We start from the raw sequence: 19,720 nt of genomic DNA, 5'->3' as shown, positions 1-19,720 counted from the left end.
TGCTTATGTTTCCTGCCCTGACCTGTCACACCATAACAGTCAAGTTCCCCCTCACTATCCTGTGTCACTGCTCCCCTCATATAACCCTGATTTTTTAAACCTTCTGTTCTTGGAACCCTCCCCCCCTTCGAGTTAGGGCTCCCTCCAAACCAGGTGTCATTCTTGAAAAGGCTCCAAACTGGTGTTCTGGAAATTTAATTCTGTATCTTAAATTTGCACAGGGAATCTGTTTTTTTAGCTAATTATAGCAAAATTGTAGCCTCATCTTTGAAGAGAACAGGAGCCAGATATTTAACTGAAAACTTTCAGGCACTGCTTAGTTAGAAAACAAGTGTCTTCAACAGCTTAACAGATTCTCAACTTCCAAAGTTAAAGTTAAATTATTAGTCACAAATAGGCTTACACTAATAATGCAATGAAGTTACTGTTAAAATCTCCTAATCACCACACTCCGGTGCCTGTTCGGGTACACTGAGGGAGAATTTAGCATGGCCCAACACACCTAACCAGCACATTTTTGGACTGCGGGTGGAAACCGGAGCACCCGGAGGAAACCCACGCAGACACAGGGGAGAACATGCAGACTCCGCACAGACGGTGACCCAAGCCGGGAATCGAACCCGGGTCCCTGGCACTGTGAGGCAGCAGTGTTAACCACACCGTGCCGCCCCTGCCACCGTGCCACCCCTCCCGTGGCCAAGGAGACCATGGGTGCCCATCAGTCCTTGTCACTCAGCAATTTGAGTCAGACCCTCTTCAACAAAAGGTCCAAGAGGTTTCTCAGTTGACACATTCTCCTCTCAGTAATGGTAATGAAAGCTTTAATAGTCAGGGATGAAGTCAAACAAAGTAGTAAAGTCAAACATGATTGCTTTCAGTGTAAAAATTACTCTAAACTTCATAAACAGTGTCGGTTACCGCTGGAATAATTTTGAGAAGAGCTTGGGGGGGCGGGGGAGGGGGGTGTGAACCCCAGAGGATCTTACGAGGTAAAACTTTGCTCAGTTGTTGCATTTTCCTGGAGCTCCCCGCTTATACTTAGTTCATTATTTGAGCTAAAGTTCAAGTGCTTCTTGGCTGAAATGGAGCACAAACATCTATCTGAACCTGGAAGAATCACCTGGACATACTAGTTCATCAATGTCACATTCCATTGGAGGCCAGCGCGTATCATATGCTTTAAGCAGCTTTCATACTTTTGAAAGTCATAAGATGTTACAGTTCAGTTTTTGCTACTTGTCATGCGTATGGGTAAGTGGGAACAGTATATGAGGTTTAATCAAGGTTTACGTTGAGAATTACCATCGACTGGAGGGAAAGATTGTCAACTGAAACTGAACCAATCAGCAAATGTGAGTCAAAACTGAGATGCTAATGACATTAGCTGACATTACGCTCCTAAAATGGCTACAACTGTTAACCATGAAACTAAATAGCTCCTGCGGTGGTTAATGTGAAGTAGTTTTGAAACATTTTGTTAAGTATAAATGCAATATTATTTTCGTTAATGCACTGATTTATAGCAAAGATAAAAGTGCGAAACAGAGAAAAGAAACCTTTTCCACTTCTGCAGTCAGAATTATGCGAGGAAAGGGAGAGGAAAATGGTACATTTCATACACAATGGAAAGGAGATCATTAAATATAAATGACAGTGCAAAGACATATATTTTTCAAACAGGGGTCTGTCTCCCTTTGTGATTCAACCCAAAGCACGAGATGACAACACTGTCTTATTTTGAAGAACAAATATGCATGGAAAGTATTTCACCATTTGTAGATTAACATAAATTCAATCTAAAACAAAATTAGTAATAATGATGAATCAAAATTCACATGATGCAAAATATACGACTGCCTACAGCTTATCCATGGAAGTTCACGATTCATAAGGAAACTTTGACTGACTTTAATTCCCTGATCAAAAAAATTCATATATAAACCTTGTCTCTACACTGAGACCTGCAATATATAGGATCAGACTATGTAACATACCAAATCATTGTCATACAAACATATTTGTGACAAGGACACAGAATGTCAGACACAAGTTAGATGTAAACAAACTATCAAGTCTGCAAAGCTACTGCAAAATACTTTTATCAATATTTAGTTAAGATTTTATGTTTAAATCGTTTCTACAAATTACGGTATGTCATTATTCAATCTATAAAACACACCCCAGTCAAAGCATCACTGAAATTAATTTTAAAAATTAAACGTATAGCGATCCGCGGGTAAGTACTTCTCTTTCTTTTAAAAGTTCACCTTCATCTTAAGTTGATTGTGGAAACAAAACCACTCAATTTGGACAAGCTGCTGATATACTACATATATTGCACTGTGTTGCACAAACTCAAGTGTAGAAACTGCAGCAGACTTACTGCTACCACTCCAAGAGGGAAGCAGGATGACACCATAATGTAACAGTAAGAAGTCTCACAACACCAGGTTAAAGTCCAACATGTTTATTTGGTAGGATGAGCTTTTGGAGCGCTGCCCCTTCCTCGGGCGACTCACCTGATGAAGGAGCAGCGCTCCTAAAGCTCGTGATACCAAATAAACCTGTTGGACTTTAAGCTGATGTTGTGAGGCTTCTTACTGTGTCCACCCACCCCAGTCCAACGCCGGCATCTCCACATCATGATCACAACGTAACAAAGTTACAGGAATAGAGTTTCGTGAACAATATTCCACACGCTGGGTTTCTAATCTCAGCCATGCTCTCAGGTAATACATGTGCAGATATAAAAATATGGAGAGAGAATTGTGCAGAAATGAACTGTTTTATTTTTGTACACTCCACAGGAGGGGTTGACTGTACATGTTTAGAAAGCAAGGCTACCGTTTTATTTTTATTTTTTTTTAAAATTTCTCCTTGATTGTAAATGATGTGCAACTCAGTCAACAGCGACATTCAGGAACAAACTCGCCTCATGCACATCGCACATCGAAAAAAAAAAGACTGCACACGGAGACGCCCAGTGAGAGATTGAAAGCTGTTGTTGAAAAAAAAAAGAAAATAAGGAGGATAAAAGGTGCAGAGAAATTATACACAAAAAAAAAATATCAATGTACATAATGCAAAGTCAGGCAACTAAATCCTCTGAGGATAACAAGTAGTTGTGGTATATACAGAGTGTTCTGAATAAAAGAACAGTATTAAACTTTCATTATACAATATGCAGCAAGACTGCATCACTTGTTTAAACTTGTATTTGTCACATGTTACATCTTTCAAAATGGAGACCACTCCTCCCTTCAGTTGAACAAACACCTGAATTTAAGATTTCAAATTTTTAAAAAAAACTTTTGAGATTGTAACAGTCACTGAAATACAATATTTTTTTTCCCACTCCCGCGCCTCAACACCAGGGGACTCACAGCATCAGGTGTAAAATAAAAACTCTGCAGCACCGTGGATTAAACTCCGCTGTGTGGGTAAGGTAATAGCTAGCCTAGAATGGTTATATATAAAATTAGATAAATAAAATCTTCTACTCCAGGATATTACAGTATGCATGTCAGAAGCTGGCACGTGGAATGGTTGTCGACAGAAACTCTCCCCACCCGATCATTCCTTCCCTTGTGCCTTATAGTTTGGACGCTACAAATGCTTTCTTTTTGATTTAAAAAAAAGTCTTACTGCACATGACTAGTTTATTTAAAATAAACTGGAGGAAAAAAGCCTAAACAATATTTATCTGAATTATAAGCTTAAAATGTACCTTACCAATAGGTACACAATTCTTAACTCTTATTTTTGTTTTTATACAGGATTTTGTACAGTATGAAGGGGGTTCTAGTAAATGCTGGTTTAGGCCCAACCATCTCCAGAACATGAGGTCCATACTTCAAAGTTGTTTCTGCCACAATAGGTACATATGCTGGTGGCCTATATAGACACACATTGAGGAGTTATGCATCCAGGTAAACATCTCCAACATGATCATACAGTATCTCCATAGTCTAGTACGTGCTTGATTGTGTTCTTACATTTGCACCTTGGACCTGTGGAGGTTGGTACTGGGTTATCCCAGAATTTCGGTAGTGCTGAGAACTTGATGCTGTGGTAATCTTCGCTCCAGAGTGAAGTGGTTGCCCCGAATTTGCTGAGCTTAAGGTCCATGAACCCGACTGTGACGGCCTTGCAGTCTGTGAAACAGTAGAATTTATGGTGCTCAGGTTCTGGGTAAGAGTGGAGTCAGTTGTTATACTTTTTGTGGTGCTTTGTAGTGGGCTAGCAGCTGTAGAAGGTGTACTTCCAGAATTAGTCTTTTGTTGAGTGCTATTCAATGTATGCAAAACACTCCCAGAATGCTGCTGACCACTATAGTATCCAGAATTCCCTACATACTGGACCACAGAGGTATCAACAGATGCCGAATGAACTGGGCTTGAGTAGAGAGTGGAGAGGGGAGCAGTCGTGAGGCTGGAATCTAGCTGACTCTGGGATCCACTTTGCCCCAGGGTATGGGATGAAGATCTGTAGATGTGTCCTTGTGTGTGAGTCACGGGAACACTCGAGGAGCTGTGCGTTCTGTAGGGGGACATGCCTTGTTGCGGAAGTACATGAGGTTCAGAGGGGTGCCCTTCAGACTGTGCCTGTAAAAGCTGATCAAAATCCATTCATTTTAGAGAATATTTATAAATATTTTAAATGTAACAACACATTCTACTCCGTGTATAATTTAAAAGCATACATTTAGACAGAAAATGCATCCCTTTGGATTGTCACATTAACCACTCATATTCTTTGTTCAGATTCATCTTATCACTGAATAGTAGCTTCCACATAAAATATATATTCCTAGACTGCATTTGAACAGTTATTTTAATGCATCAGAAGTAGGAGAAATAACTTGCGTCAGCTACTGCATTGGCTGCCACCTCAATAATTTTCAGGAGGGCCACAATTCATTTAAGGGAAAGCTGTTTCAATGTGACACCCGAGGCAGGCCTGTCAAGACAGAGTGACAGACTCTCCTGAGCTAACAATAATGAAATTCATTGCTCTGAGAAATGCCAGAACATGAAGTGTATTTTCAAATACACACTCCTTGCTTGAAACACTTTGTATATTTTTCAATAATTTTAAAATTAAAAATCCTTGTTGCAGTGGAAAAGAAATGGGCTATTGTGAGTATAGGTCATAGATCATAGAATCCTACAGTGCAGAAGGAGGCCATTCGGCCCATCGAGTCTGCACGACCACAATCCCACCCAAGCCCTACCCCCATAACTCCATGCATTTACCCTAGCTAGTCCCCCTGATACTAGAACATAGAAACCCTACAGTGCAGAAGGAGGCCATTCGGCCCATCGAGTCTGCACCGACCACAATCCCACCCAGGCCCTACCCCCACATATTTACCCGCTAATCCCTCTAACCTACGCATCTCAGGACTCTAAGGGGCAATTTTTTTAGCATGGCCAATCCACCTAACCCGCACATCTTTGGACTGTGGGAGGAAACCGGAGCACCCGGAGGAAACCCACACAGACACAGGGAGAACGTGCAAACTCCACACAGACAGTGACCCAAGCCGGGAACCGAACTTGGGTCCCTGGCGCTGTGAGGCAACAGTGCTAATCACTGTGCCACCATGGCGCCCCATAAACAGTGGAATTACTTTTATACAGGCTGTTCAAGAATCCAAGGACCGAAAACCACTGGGTAGAAATGGAACAACTGGAGTATGATGCTTGATGCAATTCACTACTCTGCAAATCACAAATGTCTAGGAGCAGAGAGTGGAAACGACAAGGCCCGGGTACAACCAGGAACAAGTGCTAACTTGGCAATTCAGTACACAGGGAGAAGGAGGTGCTGCTTCCAGTAGTTGATGAATGTTTAAGGGCATTTATTTGGTGAGCAATTAGTTCGTTGGTGGTGAGTTTAATATTTTCTGTCTCTAAATGAGAGGGGAGGGTGGCAGGGGTGGGGTAGTTTAAAGCACTACTGGGGAGATATAAGGATACAAGTATTGCATTAAAATTATAGCTTAAGCAGTTAAACTGCATAATATAGCTACAGATAACAGCAGAGTGGTATTCCTGAACTTGAAATCTGGTTAGTTAAATAAGACACAATAAAGATGGCAGGCATCTGATGTGTTGCAGCTGCAGTACATGGAAGCTGGTGGATACGAGCATGATCCATGACAATCACATTTGCCCTGAGTACCACACTGCAATGCATCAGAAAGTTAGCTGGAAATTTTGTTCCAGGAGGCAGTCTCACACCTTCGGTGAGGTACTTCTCATTTGATCCATGTGGGTTTGACTGCCAGCAAGGCAGGTATGGGAACCTAGAAGGTAGTTGTAGAGGAGTCCCAGCCACTGCGATTGTACAGCATGTTAGAGGTTCTTGCAGCGTGTGTACATGAGAGCAGGGACTGCAGGTGTATGTGTAAACTAACCCACAGCATCATGGTGCAGGCAGCCATTCAAGACTGGATAGTATAAAAAAGTGTGATTATTGTACGGGACAATATAGTTAAGGAGATATATATGGTTCTCTGCAGCCAAGAGCATGAGTCCCGAAGGTTGGGTTGGCTGCTAAGTGCTTGAATTAAGGGCTTCACCTTTGGGTTACACAAAGAAAACAACATGATTATAATGTTGCTGAGGGGTTACTAAGTGTAGATGCTGTATTTAAGGGAAAGCAAGATCAACACATAACGTAGAAACTTGGATCACCTGATGAAGGAGCAGCGCTCCGAAAGCTCGTGATACCAAATAACCCTGTTGGACTTTAACCTGGTGCTATGAGACTTCTTACAGTGCCCACCCCAGTCCAATGCCGGCATCTCCACATCAAAACTTGGAGTGGGAGGGATCTAGTTGTCGCGATGCATGTCATGCCAATGAAATAAGTGGGACTAAAAAAGTGATTTTGCTGAGGGAGTATGAGCAGCTAGGGGCTAAATTAAAAAGCAGAACCACAAAGGTAATATTATTACTGAAGTCTTAACAATGCAGTTAGAAAAGCATGGAATGATTAGAAGTCAACATTGTCTTACAAAAAGGAAAATCCTGTTTGACAAATTTATTAAAGTATTTGAGAATGCAACTAGTAGGGTAGATAAAGAGGAACCAGTAGATGTAGTATACCTGGATTTCCAAAAGGCCACAGATAATCATTAAAAAGATTAATACACAAGATTGTGAAGTTGGGAGTGATATATCAGCTTTACTGATTTCGACAGAGATAGAGCAATGTCTCCAAGTTTGCTGACTGTACAAATGTATGCTGTGAGGAGAACATAGAGAGATTGCAAAGAATTAGAGACAGGTTAATTAAGTGGGAAACATAGCGGCAGATGGGGTATTATGTGGGGAAGTGTGAGTTTGATAGTCGGAAAGAAAAACAGAATATTTGTTAAAAGGTGTAAAACTTATAAATATTGATATTGAGAGAGACTTTAGGCGTGTTTGTACAAAGAACACAAAGTTAACATGCAGGTACAGCAAGCAACAAGGAAGATAATAGCATGATGGCCTTTAATGAAAGGAGCTTGGAGTACAGAAATAAAGGGTGGAATTCTCCTATCTGGGTCTAAGTCCCATGGGGGTCAGGAACGTAGCATGTATCCTGCTGAAGATGGTGGTGGAAAATCACGCCATATCTTATCTCAACCTCATTAATTATGCAGCCAGGGGTTTAACACCAAATTCTGTGGCGGAGAAGGCATGATGACATGAGTCCTGCCATCATATCTGGGTGCCATATTGTATATGTGTCTAACATCACTGACCCACAATTGAAGAAAGAAGATGGCTCTCCAGGAACACTCTGGAGGCTGGAAGGTGGACCTCCCTGATGGCACTGAAGCTGGAAGATCCACTTAATAAATATTCTCCCCCACCCACTGCGGTGGTGTTCGGGGTCACTGGCAGCCTCCATCCCGAACTCCGGAGACAGCCCCAGGTAAGTCCCGACTTCTGGTCTGGTGCGTTTTCCCGCTAATATCATGGAGAATTGATGTGGGGGGAGGTTTCAGTCGGGCCTTCATCTGTATCTCAATAGCGGGATGCAAATCAGTTTCACACTGGCCACCAGCAGATTTCCCGATCTGCCAAGGCGGGCACCAGTGGAAAATCCGGTGGTAAATTTACACTGCCATGAAACTGATTTTTGGACTCCCATCGAATTCCCACTCTGCCACCTGCCATTGAACCCACTGGCGGGGTTATGGAAGAATTCCGCCCATGGTTGGTCCACATTTGGAATACTTTGTGCCATTTTGGTTTCCATATTTAACGAAGGATATAGTGACATTGGAGATATTACAGCTAAGGTTCACTATGGAACCCATCTAGTGGGACAGAGTGTTGTCTTAAAATGAAAGGCTGAGTTTGTTGGGCGTTTATTATCTGGAACTTAGAAGAATGAGGCACGAAACATTGAAATATACATGATTCTGAGGGAGCTTGACAGAGTAGCCTGAGAGACTGTTTTCCCTAGCTGGAGAGTCTAAGAGACGGGGGCACAGTCTCGGGATAAGGGGTTGATCAATTAGGACTGAGGTGAAGATAAAGAGTTGGTGAGAAAGTGAAGTTGACATTCAAGATCAGCCATGATCATACTGAATGGTGGAGCAGGCTCGATGGGTTGTACGGTCTACTTCTGTGCCTACCTTTGTGCCTACCTTGTGTGCCTGTAAATAAGGGAGGGAGTTTTCCCATTTCAGAGACTGGAGTTGAAGAAACATCTGGTCTAAAGCTTCCTGGCCGCGATTGTTAATTGAATGACACATTCTATAATTGACATTTGTGTGAAGGTGAATAAGCAGACTTTAACTCTTGCAAGAATGACAACACTGTCCACTGTCTTAATCAGTTAAGATGATGTGGAGATGCCAGCGTTGGACCGGGGTGGGCACAGTAAGAAGTCTCGCAAGTCCAACAGGTTTATTTGGTAGCACGAGCTTTCGGAGTGCTGCCCCTTCATCAGGTGAGTACTTAATCCGTTGAATAAACAGAGGTGGCACTGCAAAGAAACACTGTGATGCATGTGGAGTACATTATGTGGGCTGTCACGGATCCTCAGGATCATGATGGTGATACTGGTGAAACTTTAGAAGTTTACACGTTAAATCAGTTAATCCAGGAAATCCAGAGGTTGCTATCAGTGAGTTTATTCTTATCCATACTGTGTACTATTGAAGGGCCCTGTGACTGCAATGTAGAAACCACCAAACTGACGATAACTTGTCCTTTACACTTGTAGTCTTGCTGTAAAAACCCTTGAAAAAGTTTTTTTTTAGTAAGTGGAAACCGGGTTTTTTAAACAGTGTGCTAATGAATAGCATCACTGTTCCTGAAAAACTAGTTTTATTTATGGCATGTCAAATTTCTCCTTTAATTTTGTTAATATGATTTGTGTTTATATTTCAGCTTCTGCCTTAATCCAATGTGCATGTCCAAATAATTTAATCCTCTCTGATAAATTTTAATTAAAATTAAAATAAATTTAGTGCATTTTCTGTCCTGGCTTGCTGTCTGTGAGAATGCTTCAGTGTGATTGCCTGGTTACTCTATCGGATGTGGCTCACTGTTATTGCAAGCCTGCAGAGCCCCTTGACTTGGCATCAAATTGAAACTGACATCAGGAAAGGGAAAATCAATACTAAGGAGATCACAAGATCTTTGTGGGCTGCTTTCTTTGGATCAGCAATAAGCGTGTTTTCAGGCCTTCCATACGCACTCTGCCTGCAAAATTCTGAGCAAGCCTGTTGCTCGCTGCAGAAGCCTGTAGGCGGGGCTTAGCGCACCCAAAAGCCTGCAGAGGGAGGTAATGTGCATGTGTAGGCCTCTGATGCTGCACATGCGCATTAGCAGTAGCAGGGGTCTGACGGAAAAGAGAGAGCCAGAAGCAGCTCCCCCCCCCCCACAATTGCGGGGGCCTGTGGCCCAAGATATAGACTCCGCCGACCCCCCACCGCTGCCCAGACCGATTGTAGGCCCCGCCCTCCCCCACCGATCAAGGACCCGCTGCCCTCCCCCACGGATCGCTGCAGAGTGGCAGTAAGCCCCCTCTCCCTCCCTTACCAATCCCTGCAGAGTGACTCCCTCTTCCTTCCTTCCCCCACCGATCCCTGCAGAGTGACACTGGGCTCCCTCTCCCTCCCTCTCCCAACGGATCCCTGCAGAGTGGCAGTGGGCTCCCTCTCCCTCCCAACGGATCCCTGCAGAGTGGCAGTGGGCTCCCTCTCTGACCCTCCCCCGACTGATCCCTGCAGAATGGCAGCGGGGCCCCTCCCCCACTGGCCCCTCCCCATTTGCCCACCCTACTGGCACTGACTGGTGGGCATTGCCCAGGTGCCTGATGGGCATTACCCAGGTGCCAGACTGGCACTGCCCAAGGGGCACCACCCCCATGCCCTCAGACTCCCTAGGGGGCCTCAATGGCCTCCAGTTCCACCGGCGAGGCCAAGTCGACTACTCCCTGTTCATGGGGAACATGTCTATTCCTCGCCACCGAGAACCTTTCCCGGCGAGGTCATAAAGGCGGGTGAGCCTGGCTCGCTAAGCAGATGTAAAACAGCATTAAAATAAATTTAAATACATTAACCTGCCTCTTGCCCATTTCCGGCGAGAGGCTGACTGCATTGGAAATTCGCTGCTCGTAAAATGGCGCTGGTTCGCGCTAAGTGCTTTGCGCCCCACCTTACTACTGTGTCGCACCCAAAAACGTGCGCAATGCGATGGTAAAATCGCCCCCAATGAGTTAAGTAGCTTCCTTCCATTCTGCAACCCTTTTTGGTTCAATTACACAATTTGTAAGAATTGGTTAAGCATTGAAAGGCTTATTTACCTGATGATTATATCTGGAGGGACTGTGACCATATCTCTGCGGACTATGAATAGGAGAGACCTTGGTGCGTGCTGGGCCGTGTATCTCCGCTCCATCACCATTTGCAGCATCTGAAAAGGCATTATTAACAGAAATGTCACAAGGGGCTAACAATTATACTGTTTGTCTCAATAGAAAGCATACAAGTTAACAACAAACTGCTGAAAGACCCAAATGCCCTTCTCATTCCATGCTTTATGAAACAGTGCTCTGGGCACTGTAACAATACCAATCTTTACTGGCTTTATGTGTGGGGCATGGCGGGCATCACCTTCAGACTCATATGTGATACTCATGGCTCTGAAATGCCAATTGCTGGCCTGTAAAGGTCCATTCAACAAAATCCAACACCAAAAGAATTGAAATTAATTTTAACATTCACCCGTTTCTTTGCATATCTCCCCACCGGCACAGTTGCTATCCACCTTAAATGGAGTAGTCAATTAATACAGGCTGTGCACAGGGGCAGAGATTCCACCCTTCAGCTGCACAACAAAAACAGAAACAGCAGCAAAAGGAATCAGGCTCACCACATTGTCAATCTCACTTTCTCTGGACTATTGGAATTTCTATATTATTTACATTGAAGACCTAAGCACCAGAACCAGCTGCACCTCTATCCATACTGCGCCAGTATAGCTACTGGCATCGATCTGATGAAGTGTTAAATTCCCAGGTATGATGCATTCACAAGAAGCAAAACACACCAATCCGCTCAATCACCGTCTCTTCAGTCTACACTCAATTATAAGTGAGCTGATGGAAGGTGTTGACTGCAACGCTATCAAGCAGCACCCACTCAAGAATAATCTGCTCACTGATGCTTAGTTTGAGTTCTGTCACTTGGCTCGTGATATCATGACAGCTTTGAGACAAACGTGGACAAGAAGTGGGGATGTTCACTGATGAATTCAGTGTTCAGATCTATTTGCATCTCCTGAATAATGATGCAGTCCATGCCCACAAATAACTAGATTTGGACAACATTCAGGCTTAGTTTGATAGGTGGCAACTAACATTTGCATCACACAAGTGGCAGCTATAACTTACGAGAGAGAATCTAAGCATCTCCTCTTGACATTTCTATAGCTGAATCCCTCAGCATCAACCTCCTGAGCAGGGACAGTTACACTGACCAGAAACTAAACTGGACAAGTCGCATAAATACTGTGGTTGTAAGAGCAGGTCGGAGGCTGAGAATTCTGGAGTAACTCGTCTCCTGACTCCCCAATATCTGTCCACCATCTACAAGGCATAAGTCAGGAGTATGACAGATTATTCACCACTTGCCTAGATGAGTACAGCTCCAACAACACTCAAGAAGCTTAACAACATCCAGGACAAAGCAGCCCACTCGACTGGCACCCCATCCAATATCTTAAATATTCACTCACCCCCACCATTGACATACAGCGATAGCTGCGTATACCATCTACAAGATGCTTTAAAGCAATTCACCAAAACAGGATTTTACAAACTTGTGGCTCTATCATCTAGAAGAACAAGGGCAACATGCACCTGGGATCACCGCTATCTGCAAGTTCCTCTCCAAGTCATACATCAACCTGACTTGAAGTTATTTCTTTCACTGTTGCTAGGTCAATTTAAAAAAAATTGCACTTGGGATGTGTGTCACTGGTAAGATCAGCATTTACTGTCCATCCCTAGTCACCTTTGAGAAGGTGATGGTGAGCTCGGCACGCTTTGCGTAGCTATACCCACATTGCTGTTTGAGAGGGAGTTCTAGCGCTTTGACCCAACAACTATGAAGGAAAGGCCAAATAGTGTTAAGTCATCCTGGAACCCTCTCCCTAACAACACTGCGGGTGTACCGACCAACATCGCCTTCTTAAGGACAATTAGGAGAGTCAATAATTGTCAGTGTTGCTACATCCCATGAATGAACAACATAAAAACAGACTGGCAGTTCAAGAAGGTGGCTCACCACCACCTTCTCCAGGGCATCTAGTGATCAATAAATGCTAATCTTGCTGGCACTTTCCACATCCCATGAACAAATAAAAAAGAATAAAAATATTATATATAGAATAGGTCAGCCTTAAGGCAGTTTTGCCATTAAAGATTTTACAATCAGGGATGTTAACTTGAGAAGCATGGGTGACAGGATCAATTATTTACAATTACATAAAATTAGAAAGTCCTCGGCAGAGAGCTTCATTCAATTTGTGGCAATGTGGCCACTCAGCGTGAGCAGGGTTTTAGAGGTCAGCATTATTTTTAGTCCTCCTCTCCCCAGAAAAAGAGATACTAAGATGTGCTAAGAACTAGGTTCAAAACCCCCTCAGTAATTAAGTTCTGCATTCAGCTCACGTCATACCGTCTCGCTCGTGGATCTTCAATAGATTAGAAATCCCAGGCAACATATTGTTCACAGCCTCCTCGCCAAAGTATTTATTTTATACTTCTCTTATAAGAAAGAAACAAAATAAAACAAATAGCTCCTTCATGAGCAATGAGAGTTTTGTCCCGTAATCAAAACCAGCAACAATTATTCTGACAAGTTAATATTAAAAGTTCGGTGACAACATTTGGGCTGATATCAATCAAGTACGGGCGGCACGGTAGCACAGTGGTTAGCACTGCTGCTTCACAGCTCCAGGGCCTGGGTTTGATTCCCGGCTTGGGTCACTGTGTGGAGTTTGCACATTATCCTTGTGTCTACGTGGGTTTCCTCCGGGTACTCCGGTTTCCTCCCACAGTCCAAAGATGTGCTGGTTGACTGGCCATGCTAAAATTGCCCCTTAGTGTCCTGAGATGCGTAGGTTAGAGGGATTAGCAGGTAAATATGTAGGGATATGGGAGTGGGGCCAGGGTGGGATTGTGATCGGTGCAGACGCGATGGGCCAAATGGCCTCTTTCTGCACTGTGGGGTTTCTATGATTCTGTGAAGTACCCAGTGCTCATAAATCACAGCACAAAATTTCCCAAAATTTGGCACAATTTTGCATTTAGGGAAACCTGAAGGGTGGCATGGTGGTTAGCACTGCTGCCTCACAGCGCCAGGGTTCAATTCTGGCCTCGGTCACTGTCTGCGTGGAGTTTGCACATTCTCCCCTTGTCTGCGTGGGTTTCCTCCGGGTGCTCCGGTTTCCTCCCACAGTCCAAAGATGTGCGGGTTAGGTTGATTGGCCATGCTAAATTGACCCTAGTGTGTGAGGGATTAGCAGGATAAACGTGTGCTGTTACAGGAATAGGGCCTGGGTGGGATTGTGGTCGGTACAGGCTCGATGGGCCGAATGGCCTCCTTCTCTAGAGTAGGGATTCTAATTTGGAAGAATTCACATGAGCCTATTAATGGCATTTCTTGTGAATACACTGAGATCACAGTGCTTTGCTGCAGGGAGATGTTTATTCACCTATGCTAACAAGCTGGAGTGCTGGTACTGATGGCAAAGATAAAATTCAAATTATGTGGCTATGCTTTTGGAAAAAAAACAAATCTTTATAATTTAGCAGAGGCAAAATACTCAAAGGCACAATTAAAAAGGTGTAGCCCTATGCAGTTCAACACTCGGGTGTGGAACAAGTTTTGACCTTCATCCACCAAAATAGATTTTGGGATATCAGAACATGAATTTGAATCCATTCATTTCACACCTGCATCCTTCTCCCTGCCAGAGTCCACTGCACCAGTTTCTATTCTCCGTAGAACACGGTCCAATGTACTTCTATCATCTCCTGTTCGCTTCATAGTTCCAATTTCCGCCCTCCTGAGAACACGTTCCAACATGCCCGGATTCTCTCGTAATCGTTCTACCGATGTAGGAACCATCCTGAAATGCAAAAGGACATGCACAAAAAAAAATGCTTCTTTTCCAAATCATTTTCCTTTCCTTTTCCCTATCCTCTGTTTGGAGGTCCAGCTACCTGATCCCATTCTGAAAGTTTATTTATTAGTGTCACAAGTAGGCTTGCATTAACACGGCAATGAAGTTACTGTGAAAATCCCTTAGTCACCACACTCTGGTGCCTGTTCAGGGACACTGAGGGAGAATTTAGCACGGCCAATGCACCTAATCAGCACGTCTTTCGGGCTGTGGGAGGAAACCGGAGCACCCGGAGGAAACCCATGCAGATACAGGGAGAACGTGCAGACTCTACACAGACAGTCACCCAAGCTGGGAATCAGACTAGGGTCTCTGGCGCCATGAGGCAGCAGTGCTAACCACTGTACCACCGTGCCGGCCATTCTGCATGTTGTGATGACTTTCCCCTCATTCCAAAAGGGGGTGACTTGGCATGTAGAAGGAAAAGAATGTCTTACATCCAAACTTTTACTGAATAGACAATGTTAATCTGCTTAACCAAATCAACCTCATTGGGAATGAACTGTGTACTTTGTGACTATGAGGTGTGATATTCTACTCATGAATTGACTGGATAATTAATAGCTGGAAATATGAATGATTATACATTACTGGCTCTTTTTTCATAGCAAATGTTTAACATTATATCTAACTTATTTTAGAAACACAAACAGTAGGCCAATGGGGCCCCTAGCCTGTTCTGCCACTGTTGAAATCATGGCTGATATGCGATCTAACTCCATATACCCTTCCCTTGACCCACATCCCTAACTTAATACCGTTACTTAACAAAGATCAATCAGTCGCAGATTTAAAATTAATTGGATTTAGCATCAACTGTCGTTTGTAGAAGGGTGTTTTAAACTTCTACCACCCTGTGAGGAAGTATTTCTTATTTTCACTCCTGAAAGGCCTAGCTTTAAGTCTTAGAGTGTATCCCTTTGTCCTATACACCCTCAACCAGTGGAAATAGCTTCTCTATCTATCCTATCTGTTCCTTAAAATCCTTAAAATTTCATTGCAATCAGCCTACAATCTTCTAAACTCCAGCAAATCAAACCTTAAGTTTACATAATCTTCCCTTCTAACTTAACCCTTGGAGCACAGTTATTATTTTGGGAAATCAATGCTGACTCCCTCAAGGGTCAATATTTCCTTACCATGATGTGGTGCCCAGAACTACCCTCAGTACATCTGGTTTGATCGAACTATGGCTTTGTATGTCTGTAGCTATGGCATACAATCTATGCCCTTGCAATGTAGTCCTCTGGATAGAAAGGTCAGCGTACCATTAGCCTTTTGGCTTATGTTCTGAACTTATTCATGATATTTTAATCATCTATGTACCTGAACCTTCAAGTCTCTTTGGACCTCAACTGTTTCTAGCTATTCACCATTTAGAAAGTACCCTGTTCTCCCCTCTTTAGGTCCTAAGTAGAGGACCTCACATTTGGATGGACTGAAATTCATTTGCTCATTCACTTTATTAGCATCTTTGTAATTTTATGCTTCCATCTACTCTGCTTATAATGCCATATATTTTTGTGTTATTGGCAAACTTGAATATATGACTTACTGTCCCTTCATCTAAGTCATTAATAAATATGATAGTCAAGGCCTCAACATAGATCCTTGAGGGACACCACGAGTTGCATTCTGCCAATTAGAGTGCCTACCTATTACCCCTACTCTCTGTCTCTTGCCATTCACAGTAAGAAGTTTAACAACACCAGGTTAAAGTCCAACAGGTTTATTCTCTTGCCATTCAGCAAATTTCCTAACCATGTCAGTAGTTTGCCTTCAATTACATGAGCTTCAACTTTGAGAGACTTTAGGAAAGGCCTTCTGGAAATCTATATAAATAACATCCATAGGCATTCTTCTTTGGTCATCTCTTCAAAAAATTAAAGTAGGCGTGTCAGTCATGGCCTCCTCCTTACAAACCCAAAATGAATTAGTGTGCAAAAAAATGAGTGCAGACATTTCCAAATTAGTTATGACCTAATTTTATCTCTTCCCTTATGTGCTCGTCATTAACAATCAAACTGACCGAGTTAGAAACTGCATATTTAGGAAACAATGAGATAAAAAAATATAGGTAATGGTTCCACCCTGTGTCACGTTTCATTATAAGCAGCAGTTCCCTAACCCCCTGCACTGTGGAGAGACAGCGATTATTACAGCTGCAGCCAAACATTTTATGGCGCATTTTTTTTAACCATAACAGGCCAGAAGGTTCCAGTCTGGATCTCTGATTTGTGCTGAGTTAGTTTCTCTAAGAATAAATAGAATTCTAATTGGTCTCTTTGCCCTTTGGCGAAGGAAAGACAAGTTCAACCATGCTGCGTCATTGCCTGAAGAAAATAAATAGGAGTAGGCCATTCAGCCTTTCATGCCTGTGCTGGCATTCAATGAGATCATGGCTCATCTTCTAACTTCAATACCATTCTCCTGCACAATCCCCAGATCCCTTGAAGTTTTTAATATATAGAAATCTACTGATCTCGGGTCTTCAACATACTCAACAACTGAGCATCCACATCCACGCCCAGGGCAGAGAATTCCAAAGATTCATCGCCCTCTGAGTGAAGAAATTCCTCATCACAATCTGAAATGGCCTGCCCCTTATTCTAAGATGATGTCCCTGGTTCTAGACCCTCTCCCAGTCAGAGGAAAACGTCCCTTCCTGCATGTACACTGTCGAACCCTGTAAGAATTTTGTATGTTTGAATGAGATCGCTTCCCATTCTTCTAAACTCCAGAGAATAAAGGCCCCGTTTACCTAATCGTTCCTCACAGGACAATCCTCCAACCCAGGAATTAGCCTGGTGAATCTTTGTTGCACCCACTAGATGGCAAGGAGACCAAAACTGCACACACTACTCTAGGTGCGATCTCACCAAGGTGCTTTCTAATTGCAGTTAGACACCTTTACTCCAACTCTGGTCTTCAGGGGAAGATGTGAGAAAAATAGAGTTAGAAAAGTAATTTAGTGAACCTCAAAAAACGAATGCTTTTTTAAAATTATTTTTTTATGGGATGTGGATGTTGCAGGCTAGGTCAGCATTTATTGCCCATCGCTAATTGCACTTGAGAAATAAGCACATTTTCCACTGGAATGGTCTCATAAAGAAAATGATCATGTGTAAATTTTACAAGCTACAGACCAGCATTCATTTGGACCTTTAGCAAATTTAAAATGCAATCACTAAATCATCCTTCTGATAGCAGTAACGTTGACTTCAGTTAACCAGTTTACTCACCACCTCGTGCTCATGCTGTCTCGGCTTCTGTTGCTGGCCGCTGTAGACAGAGTTGTATTCTTGCAGCTGGCAGAATCCGTTGGACTGACATCTTCAACCTGAGGCATTGATGGGTGCACTGGTGATGAAAAACCACTCGAGGGTGATGATGATCTCTGTGATGATCGAGACATGGCAGTGGAATCACCGTTGGTTGCAGTTTGTGCAGAAGAGCCATCGCTACCTCGCCTAGTTGGAGTGCCCATGGAGTTGGGAGTTTTGGAAGGATCTGAGCTTAGGCTGTCCGATTTGCAGCTACTTTCTCTTGCCTCCTGCTGTCGTTTTCGATATTCCAGCAAGGATACCTTGAAAACAAACACAAGATGAGACCCAATAATCCCTTTTTTTAAACTTCAAGCACATTTCCACAGTGTAGGGGAAAGGTTTATTTGGATATCTAAGCACATCATCTCAACCACTGGAATAACATCTTAAATGTCTAGGTGTAGGAAACATTACATGCTTTACAGGCTGCATTAGGCATTAGAATCAAGAGTCTGAGTCCCATGCATTTCACCTTGGTTTAGCACTCATCTTTGAATCAGAAGGCTCTGCATAGGGTGGGAAGAAGTTCAAGTCCCATTCCAGGAATGATCAAAGCTGACAGTCCAGTGCAGTGCTGAGATACTTTGTACTTTGTCAAAGATGCCATTTATTGAATGAAACTTTAAATCAAGATCCCAGCTGTCCATGTTGGTGCTTCAGGTGGATGTTGAAGGTTTACTGGCACTACCCAGAGATGTATTCCCCAACAATCCTCCTGCAACCCATTACCATCAGTAACAGATTGGCTGGTTATATTGTTGTTTTCAAGATCTCACCCCATTTTCTGGCATTAATAATTCCTGCACTTCAAAATAATCCCCTAAACATGAAACACTTTGAGATAATACCAAGCACACCATAAGATACTATTATAAGGACAGATCAGTTTTCCTCAAATTAAAATTTATTTTGCATACCACAAATGCCACAGCGTGCATTTAAAAAATCATTTGGCACATTCTGAGTGAACCTAGTAAGGTACAGGTTCAAGTTCCTACTTTACAACACAGTAACTTACTGATGATATCTGCGATTACGATCTGGGAGTGCTAAAAACATTCCCCACGGAAAAGGGAAACAATCAAGGGCAGTCACGCCAGGCCACTCGTGCAGCAGCTAGTAAATGGTCTTCAGCAGCACTGACAATGGCCTGGGGATATATATTGCCACAAGAAACATAAAAAAGCCAGAGACAATAAAAGATCACTCTGTCCATTGAAGCCCCTCTGTCTAATATCCCAACTTACTAAGTGCATCCAGCTATATTCTGAACAAACTCAACGTTTTTGCTCCCTTTACTTTACCTGGGAAATTACAGAATCATGGGAATTATAGCAGTGGGATGGTGGGGGTGCGGGGGGGGCATTTGTCCCATTGCTCCCGTGTAGTTCTTCAAACACTCTCAATAAACTTGTTCTTCCTGGACATTTTAAAAATGCATTTCTCATGAATTTCCAATCATCCCCTCAGCACGATATTCCTCACTCGGAAATATATTATAAATGTGCCCAATCTGTTTCATTTAATATTTACTGCATTTTAAAGAGATCCTGTGACTCTCCTTACACCCCTCTGCCAGACTGCAAAGCTCAAACTCTTCTTGAACTTTCCTTACAGCAAATCCCCTTTAAATTGGGGACACGCATTATTGATCTTCTCTGTATCTTTTTCCAAGACGTTTGAGGG

At 43.0% G+C, this 19,720-nt stretch overlaps 1 protein-coding gene across 1 annotated transcript in view; it reads right to left on the bottom strand.

Annotated features, from left to right (window-relative positions):
* Positions 1–1,866: 1,866 nt before the first annotated feature.
* The window catches only part of setd5 (SET domain containing 5), a 153,418-nt gene continuing 135,564 nt past the window's right edge, over positions 1,867–19,720 (bottom strand). Inside the window, exons 23-26 of the mRNA XM_078209838.1 lie at positions 17,951–18,294; positions 14,479–14,654; positions 10,822–10,931; positions 1,867–4,613 (exon numbers count right to left, since the gene is read on the bottom strand). Coding sequence (XP_078065964.1) covers positions 3,969–4,613; positions 10,822–10,931; positions 14,479–14,654; positions 17,951–18,294 — 1,275 coding nt within the window. The 3' untranslated portion in view covers positions 1,867–3,968. The remainder of the gene's footprint in view (positions 4,614–10,821; positions 10,932–14,478; positions 14,655–17,950; positions 18,295–19,720) is intronic.

Source organism: Mustelus asterias, chromosome 3, assembly GCF_964213995.1.
Source record: "Mustelus asterias chromosome 3, sMusAst1.hap1.1, whole genome shotgun sequence".
In the NCBI taxonomy this organism is placed as follows: Eukaryota; Metazoa; Chordata; class Chondrichthyes; order Carcharhiniformes; family Triakidae; genus Mustelus; species Mustelus asterias.
This window is presented reverse-complemented; position numbering and strand designations above follow the sequence as displayed.